This window comes from Leucoraja erinacea, chromosome 1 (genome assembly GCF_028641065.1).
Source record: "Leucoraja erinacea ecotype New England chromosome 1, Leri_hhj_1, whole genome shotgun sequence".
NCBI lineage: Eukaryota > Metazoa > Chordata > Chondrichthyes > Rajiformes > Rajidae > Leucoraja > Leucoraja erinaceus.
The window spans coordinates 137,436,769-137,455,511 of NC_073377.1; the positions used below are offsets into that span (position 1 = coordinate 137,436,769).

Genomic DNA, 18,743 nt, shown 5'->3' on the forward strand with positions numbered 1-18,743 from the left:
AAAGGGAATAACATTTAGTGCAAGATAAAGTCCAGTAAAGTCCGATTAAAGATAGTCTTAGGGTTTCCAATGAGGTAGATGGGAGGTCAGGACCGCTCTCTAGTTGGTGATAGGATGGTTCAGTTGCCTGATAACAGCTGGGAAGAAACTGTCCCTGAATCTGGAGGTGTGCGTTTTCACACTTCTGTACTTCTTGCCTGATAGGAGAGGGAAGAAGAGGGAGTGACCGGGGTGAGACTGGCCCTTGATTATGCTGCTGGTCTTGCCGAGGCAGCGTGAAGGTGGATGGAGTCGATGGGAGGTTGGTTTGTGTGATGGTCCAGGCTGCGTCCACAATTCTGCAATTTCTTGCGGTCTTGGATGGAGCTGTTCCCAAACCAAGCTGTGATGCATCCTGATTAAATGCTTTCTACAGCAATGTTTAGTAAGTAGTGGTGTTTAAGATGCTTTTAGATAGGCACTTGGGTATGTAGGGAATGGAGGGATATGGATGATGTGCAGGCAGATTGGTTTAATCTGGCATCAGCTTCTGGTTGCGGCGCAGCGGGAACTTTAAATCTTTGACCGCTGGCCTGCGGCCTAGACCAACCTGCGGCCTACACCAACCTGAAGCCGCGGTCTCTGGTGGGGGAGGCACCGTTTCAGGACTTACCTTGACTTTCACTCATCTGGATGCCCACAGCGGCGGCTGCGGAGGGTTGAGGTCCTGACCACGGGGGGGGGAAATGGAGGACTGGCCAATTTTTGTGCCTTCCACCACAGTGATGAATGTTGTGGTGGATGTTTGTGTTAAATTTTGATTGTGTTTTTGTGTGTTCTTTTTCATTGTACCGCTGCTGGCAAATTCATTTCACGTTTAAGTGACGAATAAAACTGATTGTATTGCATGGACACTGTGGGCCACAGGGCCTGTCGCCTGCCATACTGCTCCATGTTGTATTTAAGTAATGAGACAAACTGAGAGCACCTTTGCAGCAGCATCAGGACAGCGAGGGCCGTGCTGGCATCCAGCCCGGTGGTGGGTTCATCCAAGAACAAGACGGATGGATCAATGATCAGCTCCAGTCCAATGTTAGTCCTCTTCCTCTCTCCGCCCGACACGCCCCGGATGAATGGAGTTCCAACCTGGTTAAAACACCACCACAAGGTAAACCAACCGCGGACTCACGTGACACTTCGGCTTTCTACCTCAATGACAAATTCAACTCACATAGAATGTTTAAGAAAGAACTGCAGACGCTGGAAAAATCGAAGGTTGACAAAAATGCTGGAGAAACTCAGCGGGTGAGGCAGCATCTATGGAGCGAAGGAATAGGTGACGTTTCGGGTCGAAACCTGAAGAAGGGTCTCGACCCGAAACATCATCTATACCTTCGCTCCATAGATGCTGCCTCACCCGCTGAGTTTCTCCAGCATTTTTGTCTAGTTTCTGAAATAGAACATCTGTGGCGGCAACTGGGAATTACAACACAAGATATCTCACGTGAAAAGTGTGTAGAAAGGAAATGCCCAAATCTGCATTAGATCAGCCGCTTTAATGATGTCAAATACAAAATCTGACAGCGTTCAGCGCAAAGCAGCCACTTGACCAACACTCCACAAAGACATAGAGTGGTCTCTTTTGAAGAAGAGCTTTTGGCACATTGCCTTCGTCAGTCAGGGTATTGCATGGTTGGTATGTTTGTATTTTTTGTTCTACCAGTTGCACCTCTCTGCCGCCCTTTATATTTGGCATCAAACTCTGTTTACCGTATAACTATGATCCACATCAAAAATTCTTCTGGCCATTTACTACAAACTATAGTAATATTGATCTTGAATTTGAGTCCTTCCAATGTTACTAGGAGTATTGCGTTCAGTTTTGGTCACCCTGCTATAGGAAGGATGGCGTTAAGCTGGAAAGAGTGCAGAGATGCTGACAGGACTCAAGGGTCCTGAGCTACAGGAAGAGGTTGGGCAGCCTAGGACATTATTGAGGGATGAGCTGTATATAAGGGAATAGATCAGGTGAATGCACAGAGAAACCAAGAACCGGAGGACATAGGTTTAAGGTGGTTGGGAACGATTTAACAGGAACCAGAGGGGTAACCTTTTCACACAGAGGGTGGTTGGTGAATGGGAAGAGCTGCCAGAGGAGGTAGTTGAGGCAGGGACTAAAAACAGCATTTGAAAGATATTTGGACAGGTGCGTGAATAGGAACGTTTTTGGGATATGGGCCAAACGCAGGCAAACCAGCTTAGATGGGCAACTTGTTTAAGAAAGAACAGCAGATGCTGGAAAAATCAAAGGTAGAAAAAAATGCTGGAGAAACTCAGTGGGTGAGGCAGTGTCTATGGAGCGAAGGAATAGGTGACGATTCGGGTCTCGACCCGAAACATCACCTATTCCTTCGCTCCATAGATGCTGCCTCACCCGCTGAGTTTCCCCAGCATTTATGTCTACCTGAGATGGGCAAGTTGGTCAGCATGGATGATTTGGGCCGAAGGGTCTGTTTCTGTGCTCTATGACTATGACTAGTAAATACTAGATTATTTTCACAGTGATTGCTGGCTCTTTAAACCTTGCTCATAAAAACGGTAAAGAAAAATCACATTTCAGCAAAGGTGGCAAAAATGAGGCGAAACCTTGGAGTCGGCTACGTTGGTCAGGCCCAACTCTTTAATGACCTTGTCCACTCTTTCTCTCTTCTCCTGGCTGTGGATAGTCCTCGGCAATCGCAGTGCGGCAGAAAACTGCAAGTTCTCCCTCACCGAGAGAGTGCCCATCACCACGTCATCCTGAAAGGCAGAGTTAGCGACCACAGTGAGCTTACAGGCACTGCTGGCTGAGTAGAGGGAAGGTCGGGAAGGGATCTTGGGGTCCAAGCCACACCTTCCATGAAAGTGGCCACACAATGTGCTTGCATCAGCATTGGTCGGGGCATTGGGTACAAGATGCAGCTTTGTCGGACTCCAGGGCCTGTCCCACTCACCGATCAATGACTGACGCATCAGGTCACCGAAAAATTTGCGGCGTGACGACGTATTGACGCGCGGTGTTTTTTCAAGTGTCGCAACATTTTTTTTGTCGCCGCTGGATTTTGAAACGTTCAAAATCTTTTGGCGACACTGATATGATGCCGGCAGTCGCCCCAAAAAATCGCCAAGTGGGACAGGCCCTTAAATAGTCATGAATGATTCAACTTTATCGGGCCTTGGTCAGGCAGCATTTGGGGTATTACGTGCAGTTCTGGTCTTCCTATTGCAGAATGGACGTGGAGGCTTTGGAGAGGGGTTTAACCAGATTACTGCCTGGATTAGAGGGGATTAACTACAGCAAGGGGTCCCAACCAGGGGTAAATTTACGCCCAGGGGTTACATTTGTTGATTCTGGATTTGTACATATTTTTTCTCATTGACTGACTGTGTTTGGTTCTGTTCATCATTAGTTGTTCATAAATAAGTGAAATAACATTGTTATGTGCTTAAGAAGGAACTGCAGATGCTGGAAAATCGAAGGTAGACAAATGTGCTGCAGAAACTCAGTGGGTGCAGCAGCATCTATAGAGCGAAGGAAATAGGCAACGTTTCGATCCGAAATTCGGCCCGAAATGTTGCCTATTCCTTCGCTCCATAGATGCTGCTGCAACCGGCTGAGTTTCTCCAGCACTTTTGACTACCATTGTTATATGCTATTAAAGTTGCCAGGGGTAAATGGGACGAAAAAGGTTGGCAACCCCTGAGCTACAGGGAGAGGTTGCACAGACTTGGATTAATTTCTTTGGAGTGTCAGAAGTCGAGGAGAGAGCTGACAGATGTATATAACATTATGACAGGCATAGACAGGGTAGATAGTCACAAGATTTTTCCCAGGGTGGAAATTTCAAATACGAGGGCATAACTTTAAAGTGAAAGTCATAGAGTGATACAGTGTGGTGACAGGCCCTTTGGCCCAATTTGCCCACACCGGCCAACATTTCCCATCTGCCTGTGTTTGGCCCATATCCGTCTAAACCTGTCATAGAAACATAGAAAAATAGGTGCAGGAGTAGGCCATTTGGCCCTTCGAGCCAGCACCACCATTCAATATGTCCTATCCATGTACCTATCTAATTGTTTCTTAAATGTTGTGATAGTACCTGCCTCAACTACCTCCTCCGGCAGCTCGTTTCATACACCCACCACCCTCTGTGTGGAAACATTACCCTTCAGGTTCCTATTAAATCTTTCCCCCCCCTCACCTTAAACAAATGTCCTCCGGTTCTCGGCCCCCCTCCTCCCACTCCAGGCAAGAGACTATGATCTATTCCTCTCATGATTTTGTACACCTCTATAAGATCACCCCTCAACCTCCTGCGCTCCAAGGAATAGAGTCCCAGCCTGCTCAACCTCTCCCTATAGCTCACACCCTCTAGTCCTGGCAACATCCTCATAAATCTTCTTTGCACCCTTTCCAGCTTGACAACATCTTTCCTTTAACATGGTGCCCAGAACTGAACACAATATTCTAAATGCGGCCTCTCCGATGTCTGATACAACTGCAACATGACCTCCCAACTTCAATACTCAATACGCTGACTGATGAAGGCCAATGTGCCAAACGCCTTTTTTGACCACCTTATCTACCTGTGATGCTTAGGTAGATGCAGATGCATAGGAACTAATGTACAACACCTGCACTCCTAGATCCCTCTGCTCTACAACTCTACCCAGAGCCCTGCCATTCACTGTAGAAACATAGACATAGAAACATAGAAAATAGGTGCAGGAGTCGGCCACCTCTTGGAGCCTGCACCGCCATTCAATATGATCATGGCTGATCAACCAACTCAGTATCCTGTACCTGCCATCTCTCCATACCCCCTGATCCCCTTAGCCACAAGGGCCACATCTAACTCCCTCTTAAATATAGCCAATGAACAGGCCTCAACTACCTTCTATGGCAGAGAGTTCCAGAGATTCACCACTCTCTGTGTGAAAAATGTTTTTCTCATCTTGGTCCTAAAGGATTTCCCCTTTATCCTTAAACTGTGACCCCTTGCCCTGGACTTCCCCAACATTGGAAACAATCTTCCTGCATCTAGCCTGTCCAACCCCTTAAGAATTTTGAAAGTTTCTATAAGATCCCCCCTCAATCTTCTAAATTCTACCCCAAGGTCCTGCCCATGTAAATGCTCCCAAAATGCAACACCTCACATTTCTCTGAGAGAGTCAAAGATTAAGGATGCTCAGTCTACTTGTGAGAGGGTAATATTGAATAAGAACCTTAAGGAAAACTTGGTCACACAGAGGGTGGTGGGTATATGGGACAAACTGTCAAAGGAGGTAGTTGAGGTACGTACGATAAACATTTAAAAGACATTTGGACAGGTACAGGGATAGGATAGATTTAGAAGGATATGGGACAAGATGGATCTAGTATAGATGGGGCACCTTGGTCGACATGGACAAGTTGGGCCGAAGGACCTGATTCCGTGCTGTATGACTAACAGTGTAATCTCATTGTGTGGAACCGCATACTAGAGACAAGGAACTGCAGATGCCAGTTTATGTATAAAAAAACAGAGTGCTGGAGTAACTCAGCGGGTCAGGCAGCATCTCTGGAAAACACGAATAGGGGACGTTTTGGGTGTGGACGTGTCTGACGAAGGGTCCTGATTTTGCTTGTAGGGCTATAGGAATCAAGGATATGAACGAAAAGCAGGAACGGGGATTGATTTTAGATGACCAGCCATGATCATATTGAATGGTGGTGCTGGCTTGAAGGGCCGAATGGCCTACTCCTGCACCTATTTTTCTATGTTCTATGTTGCTGATCCGAAACGCACATATCCGTGTTTTCCAAAGATGCTGCCTGACCCAATGAGTTACTCCAGCACTTTTAGTTTAGTTTAGTTTAGAGATACAGCACGGAACAGGCCCTTCGGCCCACCAAGTCCGTGCCGACCTGCGATCGCCACATACTAACATTATCCTACACACACTAGGGACAATTTACATTTATACCAAGCCAATTAACCTACAAACCTACACGCCTTTGTAGTGTGGGAGGAAAGGAAAGATCTTGGAGAAAACCTATGCAGGTCACAGGGAGAACGTACAGACAGCACCCGTAGTCAGCATGGTACCCAGGTCTCCGGCCGCTGTGAGGCAGCAACTCTATCTCTGTGCCACCGTGACTGCCCTTTGGATCATTGTTGGGTCGGTTTTTTTCCCTCCAAAATATATAAAACTCCAAAAATGTTTTCCCCAAAGGAGTCGTCCTCACCTGCACGACGTAGCCAGAGATACACTTGAAATTAGCAGGCTGCGGAGCACCGTCAATCAGTACTTGTCCTTTTAAACCTGTCGGATCCTTTCTGGCAGCCAAAATATCCAATAAGCTGGGAAGCAACGTACAAATGTTATTTCACAGAAAGAAACCTGCATAAACCAACGTTGGCTCTCTGATAGTTCTATACACACAAACCAGATCTGAATGCATCCTAGCCTGGATTGTGTGGATGTGGACGGGATGTTTCCACTAGTGGGAGAGTCCAGGACCAGAGGGCACAGCCTCAGAATTAAAGGACGTTCCATTGGGAAGGAGATGAGGAGGAAGTTCTTTACTCAGAGGGAGGTGAATCTGTGGGATTCATTGCCATTCATGGATATTTTTAAGGCAGAGATTGATAGATTCTTGATTAGAACGGGGTTATGGGGAGAAGCAGCAGAATTGAGGTTGAGAGGGAAAGATGGATCAGCCATGGTTGAATAGCGGAGTAGACTTGATGGGCCGAATGGCCTAATTCTGTTCCAATCACTTATGAACATGAAGGTCATATATGACCTTCATGAAGGACTGGTCAGATTTGAAACTTACCGAATAGTGAAAGGCCTGTATAGAGTGCTGGTGAAGTTTCCACTAGTGGGAGAGTCTAGGACCAGAGGGCACAGCCTCGGAATCAAAAGGACGCTCCTTTAGGAAGGAGATGAGGAGGAAGTTCTTTAGTCAGAGGGTGGTGAATCTGTGGAATTCTTTGCCACAGACAGCTGTGGAGGGCAAGTCACTGGATATTTTTAAGGCAGAGATTAACAGATTCTTGATTAGTACGGGTGCCAGGGGTTATGGGGCAAAGGCAGGAGAATAGGGTTATGAGGTCGAGATAGATCAGTCATGATTGAATGGGCCGAATGGCCTAATTCTGCTCCTATCAATTGTGAACATAATTAAAACATAGAACAACACCACACAGGAACAGGTCCTTCAATGTCTGTGCCGACTCTTAGCTGTCTGCACATAATCCATAGTTTAGTTTGGTTTATGATTGTCATGTGTACTGAGGTACAGTGAAAAGCTTTTGTTCTGTGCTATCCAGTCAAAATAAGAGACTACACGTCATTACAATCAAGTCGACTACAGTCTATATCCCTCCATTCCCTGCATATCCATGTGCCTATCCAAATGTTTCTTCAATGCCACAATCATATCTGCCTCCACCACCACCCACCGGCAGCGTGCTCACAAGTTCCAGGAACAGAATTAGGCCATTCAGCCCATCGAGTCTACTCTGCCATTCAATAATGGCTGATTTATCATTTCCTCTCAACTCCATTCTCCTGCTTTCTCCCCATAACCCCTGACACTAACCCCGTACTAATCGAGAATCTGTCAATCACCACCGTAAAAATATCTAATGCAGCCTCCACTGCCATTTGTGGCAATTAATTCCACAGATTCACCCCCCGCTGACGAGATATTCCTTCTCATCTCCTTTCTAAAGGTACGTTCTTTAAATCTGAGGCTGTGCCCTCTAGTCCTAGACTCTCCCACTAGTGGACACATCCCCTCCACATCCACTCTATCCGGGCCTTTCACTATTCGTTAAGTTTCAATGAGGTCCCCCCTTATTCTTCTAAACTCCAGCGAGTACAGGCCCAGCACCGTCAAACGCTCATCATATGTTAACCCACTCATTCCTGGGATCATTCTCGTAAACCTCCTCTGGACCCTCTCCAATGACAGCACATCCTTCCTCGGATATGGGGCCCAAAAATGCTCATACTTCAAATGTGGTCTGACCAACCCCTTATAAAGCCTCGGACACCCACCCAAAATCTTTCCCCACACATCTACTTTAAAATTTCCCCCTCTCATTGTAATGTTAAAATGTTTCCATGCCTTTCATAATTTTATTAGTTCTCCTCTCAACTTCCGATATTCCGATCAAAGTCTGTGCCTCTCTCTGTAGCCAGTACTCCCTAGTCCAGGCATGACTCTGGTCAACCTCCTCTGCACCCTCTCCAAAGCCTCCACATCCTTCCCGTAATGGGGGCGACCAGAACTGCACGCAATACTCCACATGCAGCCCGACCAAAGACCCATAAAGCTGCATCGTGCCTTCCAGACTCTTAAGCGTCTGTCCCACTTAGGCGATTTTTTAGGCGACTAGGTTGTCGCCTGTATGATCGTGAGTCGTCTCAGTTGCCCAAAGAATCGTAGCGTTTTTCTGGTCGCCGCTGGATTTTGAAATGTTCAAAGCTTTTCGGCGACAGTCGGCGACCGTGGCCTTGTCGTAGCTTGTTTTCTCCTGACGTAGGCGCTGTCGTAGGTTGTCGCCAGGGCAACGTAGACTGTCGCCGGCGCTGACTGCGGTGAATTCCATTGGCGACTACCAACGTCAACCTATGTCAACCGGTCGACAGTTGCCGGCGACTGAATGTCGTACCTTGTTGTAGCTTGTCGCGGGTGAACGTAGGTTGTTGTAGGTGTGGTCATGGGTGGACGTCCGAATGGGTTGCCTGTTGTCGATAGCTTGCCGTAGGTGGTAGGTTGTTGCAGACATTGTCGTAGACATTGTCGTGGGGGGGGGGGGGGGGCGTCCAGTCGCCGTTTGTGACAGTCACTGGCAGTTGCTTAAAAAAAAATCGCCTAAGTGGGACGGGCCCTTAATGCTCAATTCCCCAACCAATGAAGGCAAGCATACCGGGAGGCCTCATTACCACCCTCTCTACTGGTGTGGCCACTTTCAAGGAGTCATTAAATTGGACTAAAGTGGACTACACAATCATAGTCTCGGAGCTACAAAGGACCCTCGTGAGGAGTCTAATATGCCAACTTGGTCTGCGTGAAGAAGGTGGGCCGAAGGGCCTGTGTCTGTGCTGTTCGGCTCTATAACAGCTTTGGAATAATTGGATTGAAAGCTTCAACGGGATGAATCAACAACAGATGGTCTGAAGCGAGATTGGAAGAGGAAGGCAGCGCTGTTTACAAAAGATCGACGAGGACCCTGGAACACTTTGCGGATAACTGTGCTAATCAGAGTAAACAAAACGCGCACACAGACCTGGGCTCACAAAATTATCGATTTCGGTTGGTTTACTTTAGTTAATAAAAGGGTTAAATTGTGAAATTAGGTATCTCATGCATCTCCTGATTGCTGACCATTTAAACTCTCCTTCCCATTCCCACACTGACATTTCTGTTCTAGGCCTCCTCCACCGTACACTCTGGAGTTTAGAAGGATGAGAGGGGACTTATTGAAACATATAAGATTGTTGAGGGTTTGGACGGCAGGAAACATGTTCCCGATGTTGGCGGAGTCCAGAACCAGGGGCCGCAGTTTAAGAATAAGGGGTAGGCCATTTAGAACGGAGAGGAGGAAAAACTTTTTCACACAGAGAGTTGTGAGTGTGGAATTCACTGCCTCAGAGGGCGGTGAAGGCCAGTTCCCTGGATGCTTTAAAGAGAGAGCTAGATAAGGCTCTTAAAGATAGGGGATATGGGGAGAAGGTAGGAACGGGGTACTGATTGGGGATGATCAGCCATGATCACATTGAATGGCGGTGCTGGCTCGAAGGGCCGAATGGCCTACTCCTGCACCTATTGTCTATTGTCAGAGTGAGGCCACATGCAAACCGGAGGAACAGCACCTCATATTCCGCCTGGGTAGCTTACAGCCCAGCAGTATGAATGTTGAATTCTTCAAATTTGTTTAGTTTTCGAGTAGAGATATAGTGTGGAAATAGGCCCTTCGGCCCATCGAGTCCACACCGACCAACGATTACTCCATACACTAGTTCTATCCTACACACCAAGGACCATTTGCAGAGGGCCAATTAACCTCCAAACCCGCACATCTTTGAGATGTAGCAGGAAACCAGTGCAACCGGAGGGAACCCACGTGGTCACAGGGAGAACATATAAACTCTATAAGGACAGCACCCGGAGTTATGATCAATCCTGGGCCTGTGGGGCAATAAGGCATCAATGCTACTGCTGCGGCACTGTGCCACCATTAAGTAACACACATGCAGCCCCAGCCTCCATCTTCTGCAAGTCCTCATCTTGGTGCCCATCATTTTTCCCATTGTCCCCACGGTCACTCTGCACCTTTCCTCTCCTTTGTACACTCATTCCCCACCCCAGAGTCCTGCAGTTCCCTACTATCCCCCAACGCCCTTCCACACATATCCCTCCCTCTGGCTTTACATTTCACTCCTCTCTCCCCATCTGACATTCCTACGTTGAGCTTTATTGTTGTCATGTGTAACGAGGTACAGTGAAAGGCATTGCTATCCAATCAGGTAGCACAATCACGTCAAACATACAATAGGTAGAGCAAAGGGGAAGATACAGAGTGCAGAATATAGTTCTCAGCATTGTAGCGCATCAGCTCCAGAGACAATGTCCAATGTCCACAATGGGGTAGAGGTGAATCGGACAGTACCCTAGCTTATGGAAAAAGACCGTTCAGAAGCCTGATAACAGCGGGGAAGAAGCTGTTCCTGAGTCTGGTGGTACACGCTTTCAAGCTTCTGTACCCTCTGCCGGACGAGAGTGGGGAGAAGAAGGAATGACCGGTGTGGGACAGGGACAAGTCTTTGATTGTGTCGGCTGCTTTCCCGAGGCAGCGTGAGGCATAAATGGAGTCAATGGAAGGGAGGTTGGTTTGTGTGATGGTCTGGGCTGCGTCCACAATTCTCGGCAATTTCTTGCGGTCTTGGATGGAGCTGTTCCCAATCCGTGCTGTGATGTATCCCGATAAAATGCTTTCTATGGCGCATCTGTACAATTTGGCCTTGCTAAAATCCACATAGACATCGTCCGTTGCCGTTCCCTCATCAACCCTCTCGTTTACCCCTTCAAAAACTCTTCACCGATTTATGAAACTATTTCCCATGCCCAGATCCATGCAATGATCAGTCGGGAAGTTTGCAAAACAACAGGAGATGGCAGTTAATCGTGGTGAGTTCAAGGTGATGCATTTTAGATTTATTACTGTCACGTGTGTCAAATAAAAGCTTTGTTTTGCATGCAATCCAAACAGATTAGATATGCCATACAGTATATAAATACAATCAAGTCAAACTCCCGTACAATAGGTGGAGCAAAGGGGAAGATATAGAGCCATTTAGAATGGAGATGAGAAAACACTTTTTCACACAGAAAGTTGTGAGTGTGGAATTCACTGCCTCAGAGGGTGGTGGAGGCTGATTCTCTGGATACTTTAGACTAGATAGAGCTCTTAAAGATAGTGGAGTCAGGGGATATGGGGAAAAGGCAGGAACGGGGTACTGATTGGGGATGATCAGCCATGATCACATTGAATGGCGGTGCTGGCTCGAAGGGCCGAATGGCCTACTCCTGCACCTATTGTCTATTGTAAGGCAGCAGCTCTACCCGCTGCGCCACTGTGCCGCCTATCTGCGTTACAGACCCGTACTGCCCAGTCCTGCACGTCTTTGGAGTGTGGGAGGAAACCTGAGCTCCCGGAGAAAACCCACGCGGTCACGGGGAAAACGTGCAAACTCCGTACAGAGAGCACCCGTAGTCAGGATGGAACCCGGGTCTTTGGCGCTGTGAGGCACCAACTCTACCCACTGGGCCACTGCGCCTCCCATCTGCGCCTCCATCTGTGAAATACGGGCACAGCTTGCTTGCTTTGTTTTCTCTCTTTGTTTTTCTTGAGTCGAGGCAATCACTGGTCTATTTTTGGAAGGGAACAGAAAATTGAGCGATGCTGGCTTGGAGAATCACAACGACAGGCCTGTGGGAGCTCGAGCCTCCCTGTGGTGTAGGATAGTAAATCCATCAATGGAATAAAGGTGCTCCAGCACCCGCTTCAACATGGAGTCCCATCGCGAGTGTGGATCACCTACCGATCCTACATTCCATTCTGAGCTACGCCCTGCACGGTGGCGCAGCGGTAGAGTTGCTGCCTCACAGCGCCAGAGACCCAGGTTCCATCCCGACTACGGATGCTGTCTGTATGGAGTTTGTACGTTCTCTCCGTGACCACGTTGGTTTTCTCCAGGTGCTCCGGTTTCCTCCCACACTCCAAAGACGTGCAGGCGTCTTGGTTAATTGGCTTCTGTAAATTGTCCCCAGTGTGTGGGATAGTGCTAGTGTCCGGGGGGTGGTTGGTGTTTGGCGTAGACTCGGTGGGCCGAAGGGCCTGTTTCCACGCTGTATCTCTAAACTAAAGACAGAATCATTGAACTGTGCTGCATGGAATCCTTCTCCATGGATTGTCACCTTGTCGTGGTGGAGAAGCTTGCGTGGTCCTGAGATCCTGAGAGTGATGCCGTCTGGAGCTATGCTCCTGGTAGGGCCACCCATGGTGGTAAGGTCGAGGAGGAGGACTCTGACAAAGAGCAATCCAACCACGACCTCAACGGAGGAACAGTCGGAGGACGATGGCTGACCTTAGTGGAGCGTCACAACGGCTGGGGAAGGCGGATGAAGGCTGCAGCAGAAAAGTGTCTCCTGTCGTCTTGGACTCCATGCCACTGGATCCTGACCCAGATCTGTCAAGACCCAGATCTGTGGTGGCTGTCTGTGCACCAGTCTCCCCACGTTAAACAAAGTCACGTACAGGTGTCCTCCATAGAGAGGATAGTCATTATCGTTTCCAGTGACCGCCGATGATGATGATTGTATGGAAACAGGCCCTTCAGCCCACCTTGTCCATGCCTATCATAGAGTCGTACGGTTGATCTGAAAAAAGGCCCTGACCTGAAACAACACCTCTCCGCAATCTCCAGTTATGTTGAGTTATACAGCATGGAAACAGGCCCTTCGACCTTCCTTGTCCATGCTGACCAAGTTGATATACTGACTGGGCTTGTCCTATTTGCCTGCATTTCCAGAGTGACAGATTCATACAGCACAGAAACAGACCCTACAGCCCACTTGTTCATGCTGACCAAGATGCCCTAGTCGCACCTGCCTGTATTTGGCTCATATCCCTCCAAACAGTTTCTATCTTTGTGCCTGTACAAATATTTTTAATTAGTGCTCCAAACCCATCCTATCCATATCTGTCCAAATGTCTTATAAAAGTCGTAATTATATCCGGTTCTATAGCTTCCTCTGGCAGCTCGTTCCAGATACGGACTACCATTTCAGTGAAAAAGTTACCCGAGGTCCTTCTTAAATTTCTGTCCTCTCACCTTAAGCCTGCGCCCTCTAGCTTTTGAATCCTCTACCCTAGGAAACTGAAGGGCCTGTCCCACTTAGGTGATTTTTTCGGTGACTGCCAGCAACTGTCATAGTTGTAGCTGGTCGCTGAAATACCGGCGACTGAACCTCCCCCCGCGACAATGTCTATGACAATAACAACCTACCTCCTAGTCGACGTCACGCTACGGCAAGCTACCGACAACCAATGACCCATTAGGACGTCCACCTATGACCACACCTACGACAACCCGCGACCACCCGCGACAGGCTATGACAAAGTACGACAATTCAGTCGGCGGTAACTGTCGGCGGTTGACGTATGTAGTCGCCAATGGAATTCACCGAAGTGAGCACCGGCGACAACCTATGTCATCCTGGAGACAACCTACGACAGCGCCTACATCAGGCTACGATCGTTGGCGTCAAGCCCACAGTCACCGACTGTCGCCGAAAGGTTTTGAACATTTCAAAATCCAGCGGCGACCAGAAAAAAGGTATGACACTTTGGGCGACTGAGGAGACCATACAGGCAACACCCTGGTGACAGCCAAGTCGCCTGTAGTTGCCTAAAAAATCACCTAAGTGGGACAGGGGCATGACTGTGTGTGGGTTTGCAGGTTAATCACTCCTCTGTAAATTGTCCCTAGTGTGTAGGGAGTGGATGAGAAAGTGGGATAACATAGAACTAGTGTGAACAGATGATCGATGGTCAGCATGGACAAGGTGGGCCGAAGGGCCTGTTTCCATGCTGTATCTCTAAACTATACATACAGTTAGAGACTTCAGGATGGTTAAGAAGTATATATGGAGTTAATGTTCAGATTCCATAGCCATCATCCTGAAATATTTGGTTCTATACTAACTCGAATAACCAGTTATTGCAAATGTCGACCAGTGCAGAACACAAATACCAGCCTAGAGTAGATGTTATTATGTGAGAAATGTTTTAAATTTCATGTGCGATGCTCCGCTATTCACTGGGAAACGTCTTTTCATTTTGCACTGTACAACTGTTGCTTGCAAGATGACAATAAAGGTTGATTGATTGATTGATTGATTGATAGAGGTGGCAAGGTGGTGCAGCGGTAGAGCTACTGCCTCACAGCGCCAGAGACCCAGGTTCGATCCTGACTACGGGCGCTGCCTGTATGTTCTCCCTGTGATCGCGTGGGTTTTCTCCGGGTGCTCTGGTTTCCTCCCACATTCCAAAGACTTGTCAATTCCAAAGGTTTGTAGATTAATTGGCTTTGGTAAAATTGTAAATTGTCCCTAGTGTGTAGGATAGTGCTAGTGTACGGGGATCGCTGGTCATCATGGACTCGGTGGGGCGAAGGACCTGTTTCCATGCTGTATCTCGAAGGTCAAAATGTAGCCCAGTCCATCACACCATTAGACCAGACTCCCCACCATCGACTCAACTCACAGATCACACTGCCTCAGAAAAGTGGCCAACATAATCTCGGAACATTTATATCCTGGGCATTACTTCTTCTCCCCGCTCCCGTCAGGCAGAAGATAAAAAAAAGCCTTAATGCGCGCAGCACCAGACTCAGGACAATCTGAAGAAGAGTCTCAAACCGAAAAATCGCTCATTCCTTCTCTTCAGAGATGCTGCCTCACCCGCTGAGTTACTCCAGCATTTTGTGTCTACCAGACTCAGCTTCTTCCCCTCTGTTATCAGGCTTTTGAACAGTCCTTCCATAAGCTAGGGCACTGTCCGATTCACCTCTACCCCATTGCGGACATTAGACTTTGTCTCTGGAACTGATGCGCTACAATGCTGAGAACTATATTCTGCACTCTGTATCTTCCCCTTTGCTCTACCTATTGTACTGGAGTTTGGTGTGATTGTATTTGTGTATGGTATTATCTGTGGGCAATGGGCAGGTGTTATAGACCTGCAAGGGAAGGTAGATGCTCCCGCCCCCACGAGTCTCGGTCAGATGAGGCTCGTCAGCCTGGGAAGGCAGTCCATCTAGGAGAGGGAAAACTCTGATTTAAAACCTGCATTGCCTTGTGGCCATATCCAGTGATGGGAAAGGCTCCAGGAGTAAACATCAAAAAAATCCGGAGTGGGAGCCCCTAAGGCAGTTGTCTACAACCTCGCAGCTCCTGCGAAGGCGCTGGTGCCAAACTGTAACAGGTCTGCTGTTCCTTTGGATCGATCAGCGACGTGGAGGGGACGTGCTGCATGGGCAACAGCCTGTCCTCCATATGACATCGCCCAGGCTTGCATCCGACCACACATCATCGTAAGCGACGGTTTGGAGAAAGCAGCCAAAACCGCGGGGGGCCTACGATTATCTGATCTGATTGGATAGCATGCAGAACAAAACTTTTCACTGTACCTCAGTACAGGTGACAATAACAAAGCTGAACCAGCTGTTGTGTTGTACGTTGGTCTTAATGACAATACTCACGAGGACTTTCCACTGCCGGTGGGGCCCATGATAGCATTCATACCAGGCTTCATGATGCCACTGCAAGATAAAACATGGTAGAAGTCTTATGTAACCACACTGAATTGCAACTTGGGTTGCTAATGATAGCAACAAACTACTAAAACGGCATTTACAAATCATGAGTCATAGCTACAAAAACTGCATAAAAAATCCGGATGTTACCTGGGCTCGTGGGCTTGAGTTATCAGGAGAGGCTAGATATCCAAAGGTGGTAGTTGAGGTTGGGACTATCCCAACGTTTAAGAAACAGTTAGATAGGTACATGGATAGGACAGGTTTGGAGAGATATGGACCAAGCGCAGGCAGGTGGGACTAGTGTAGCTGGGACATTGTTGGCCAGTATGGACAAGTTGGGCCAAAGCGCCTGTTTCCATGCTGTATCGCTCTATCACTCTGTATTCTGGGACTTCTCTCTTGATTGTAGGAGGCTGAGGAGACCTTAATTGCTAGGAATATACAGCGTGGAACCAGCCCCTTCATTCCACTGAGTACAAGCCGACCATCGATCACCCGACCACACTAGTTCTATGTTATCCTACTTTCTCATCCACTCCCTACACACACACACGGGGGGGGGGGGGGGGGGGGGGGGGGGGGGGGACAACAACTTTACAGAGGCTGATTAACCTACAAACACGCATGTCTTTGGAATGTGGAAGGAAACTGGAGCACCTGGTAAAATCCCACGCGGTCACAGGGAGAACGTGCAAACTCTGTACAGACAGCACCCAAGGTCAGGGTCAAAACCGGGTCTGTGGCGCTGAGAGGCAGCAACTCTACCCACTGTGCCACCATAGAGGTGTACAGGATTATGTAGAGCATGGATAAAGTGAACACCCGCAGTCCTTTTTGTCAGAGAGAGGATTCTAAACTAGAGGGCACAGGATTAAGGGTGAGAGGGGAGAGATTCAAGAGACCTCGGGGGCAACCTTTTTCACTCAGAGCGTAGTTCGTATCTGGAACGAGCTGCCAGAGAAAGCTATAAAAGCAGATAAAATTACAACTTTTAATAGAAGTTTGGACAGATATATGGATAGGTTTAGAGGACCAAATGCAGGCAAGTGAGACTAGCCCAGTATGCCAACTTGGTCGGCATGGACAAGGTGGGCCGAAGGGCCTGTGCCCATGCCGTACAGCTCTTAAGCTGTCAATACCTCATGAAGGGAAAGGAAATAAAGGCACATAGGTATGTGACTGAAGCAGAACAAAACAGAAAACATGCTTTGTATTGATTCAGGTTCAAAAGAAAAATGCTACCAGGAATTTGAGACACACTGAGGCTGGATGCCCAACCGTCACCTCACGAACAAATGCAACACTGAGACAAAAAAGGTGCTGGTGCACAGACAAATTAAAAATAAAGCTACATATATCAATCATTTTCTCCCCGTCAATTTATCCCACACTGGGGAACTTGACGTAATATAACAACCAAACTCTAAGGCTAAATCAATAAATATTTGAGTTGATCCACTTGCGTTATCCATTAGCCAAGCATGGTAAATAAATATACATGAGATCACCACCTGCATGTACCACCATTACAAACACACCGATAAGAAAGGTCACGGTGTGATAATAATTCATTCCCAGTAAAGTCCTTCAAAGTAATCACGCACAAAGATTCTTAAACGATTTTTATCAGCAACTTATGGATTGCAGTTTTACAACTGCAATAATGTCACGTATTTTGTAAAAATGCAGATGTATATGATTATTATGAGACTGAACAATGTTTCACGGCTTAAAGGTTCTTCATTGTCCCGTGCAAACGCACAGTGAAATTATTTTCTTGCCTACAGTCCAGTAGGGTATTGCCTTGCCCAAGCACATTCCCGTTTAACAAAGTGTACAGAAATAGTCCATACAAGATGCTTGGATGTTTGAATTAGAAGGTATTAGCCACAAGGAGAGACAAAAAAAAAAAAGGAACTGCAGTTGCTGGTTAACAAAGAAAAGAACGAACCAAGAACTTGAATGGCATAAAAGGACACAGAGTGCTGGAGTAACTCAGCGGGTCAGGCAGCATCTGTGGAGAACATGGACACAGAGTGCTGGAGTAACTCAGCGGGTCAGGCAGCATCTATGGAGAATACAGTGAGGTGACGTTTCGGATCGGGAACCTTCTTCCGACTCCAGGGTGGTCCCAACCTGAAACATCACCTATCCGTATTCTCCAGAGATGCTGCCTGACCCGCTGAGTTACTCCAGCACTCTGTGTCCTTTTATGCCATTCAAGATCTTGGTTGATTCTTTTTTTTGTTAACCAGCAACTGCAGTTCCTTTTTTTTTTGTCTCTCCTTGTGTTGAAGATAGATATGCCATTTATTGGCACTATACATGTACAGTGAAACTGAAAGCTGCTCGTACTCAGTGCATACATACAATTTAGCACAAAAAACAAGAAACAGAAAAAAACAAAAAACAGGAGAAGGGGGGGGGGGGGGGGGGGGGGGGGGGGGGGGGGGGGGGGGGGGATCGGGGGGCGGGAATAGGTGCACAATTTCTGCGGCGCTACATGCATATATACATATATACAGATGTAAGTCCGTGTTGGGGAGTGAAGTCAGTGCATGTGTGAATTAGAATTAATAGTAGTTATAATTCTCGGAAAGCAACTATTCCTGAGTCTATTTGTCTTGGATTTGATGCACCTATAGCGCCTTCCAGAGGGCAGCAGGTCGAACAGTCCAAACGCAGGATGGGAGCTGTCTTTGATGATCTTCTTTGCCCTGCTAAGGCAGCGGGAGGCGTAGATGTCCATCAGGGAGGGGAGAGGGCAGCCAATGATCCTCTGCGCTGTCCTAGTTACCCTCTGAAGCCTCTCCCTGTCTGCCATGGTGCAGCTGCCGTACCAT

At 47.6% G+C, this 18,743-nt stretch overlaps 1 protein-coding gene across 1 annotated transcript in view; it reads right to left on the reverse strand.

Moving 5' to 3' along the window:
• abcg2a (ATP-binding cassette, sub-family G (WHITE), member 2a) overlaps positions 1–18,743 on the reverse strand; it is a 138,524-nt gene that overhangs the window by 85,160 nt on the left and 34,621 nt on the right. Inside the window, exons 4-7 of the mRNA XM_055635188.1 lie at positions 15,844–15,903; positions 6,248–6,362; positions 2,626–2,778; positions 968–1,125 (exon numbers count right to left, since the gene is read on the reverse strand). Of these exons, the coding sequence (XP_055491163.1) occupies positions 968–1,125; positions 2,626–2,778; positions 6,248–6,362; positions 15,844–15,903 (486 nt within the window). The remainder of the gene's footprint in view (positions 1–967; positions 1,126–2,625; positions 2,779–6,247; positions 6,363–15,843; positions 15,904–18,743) is intronic.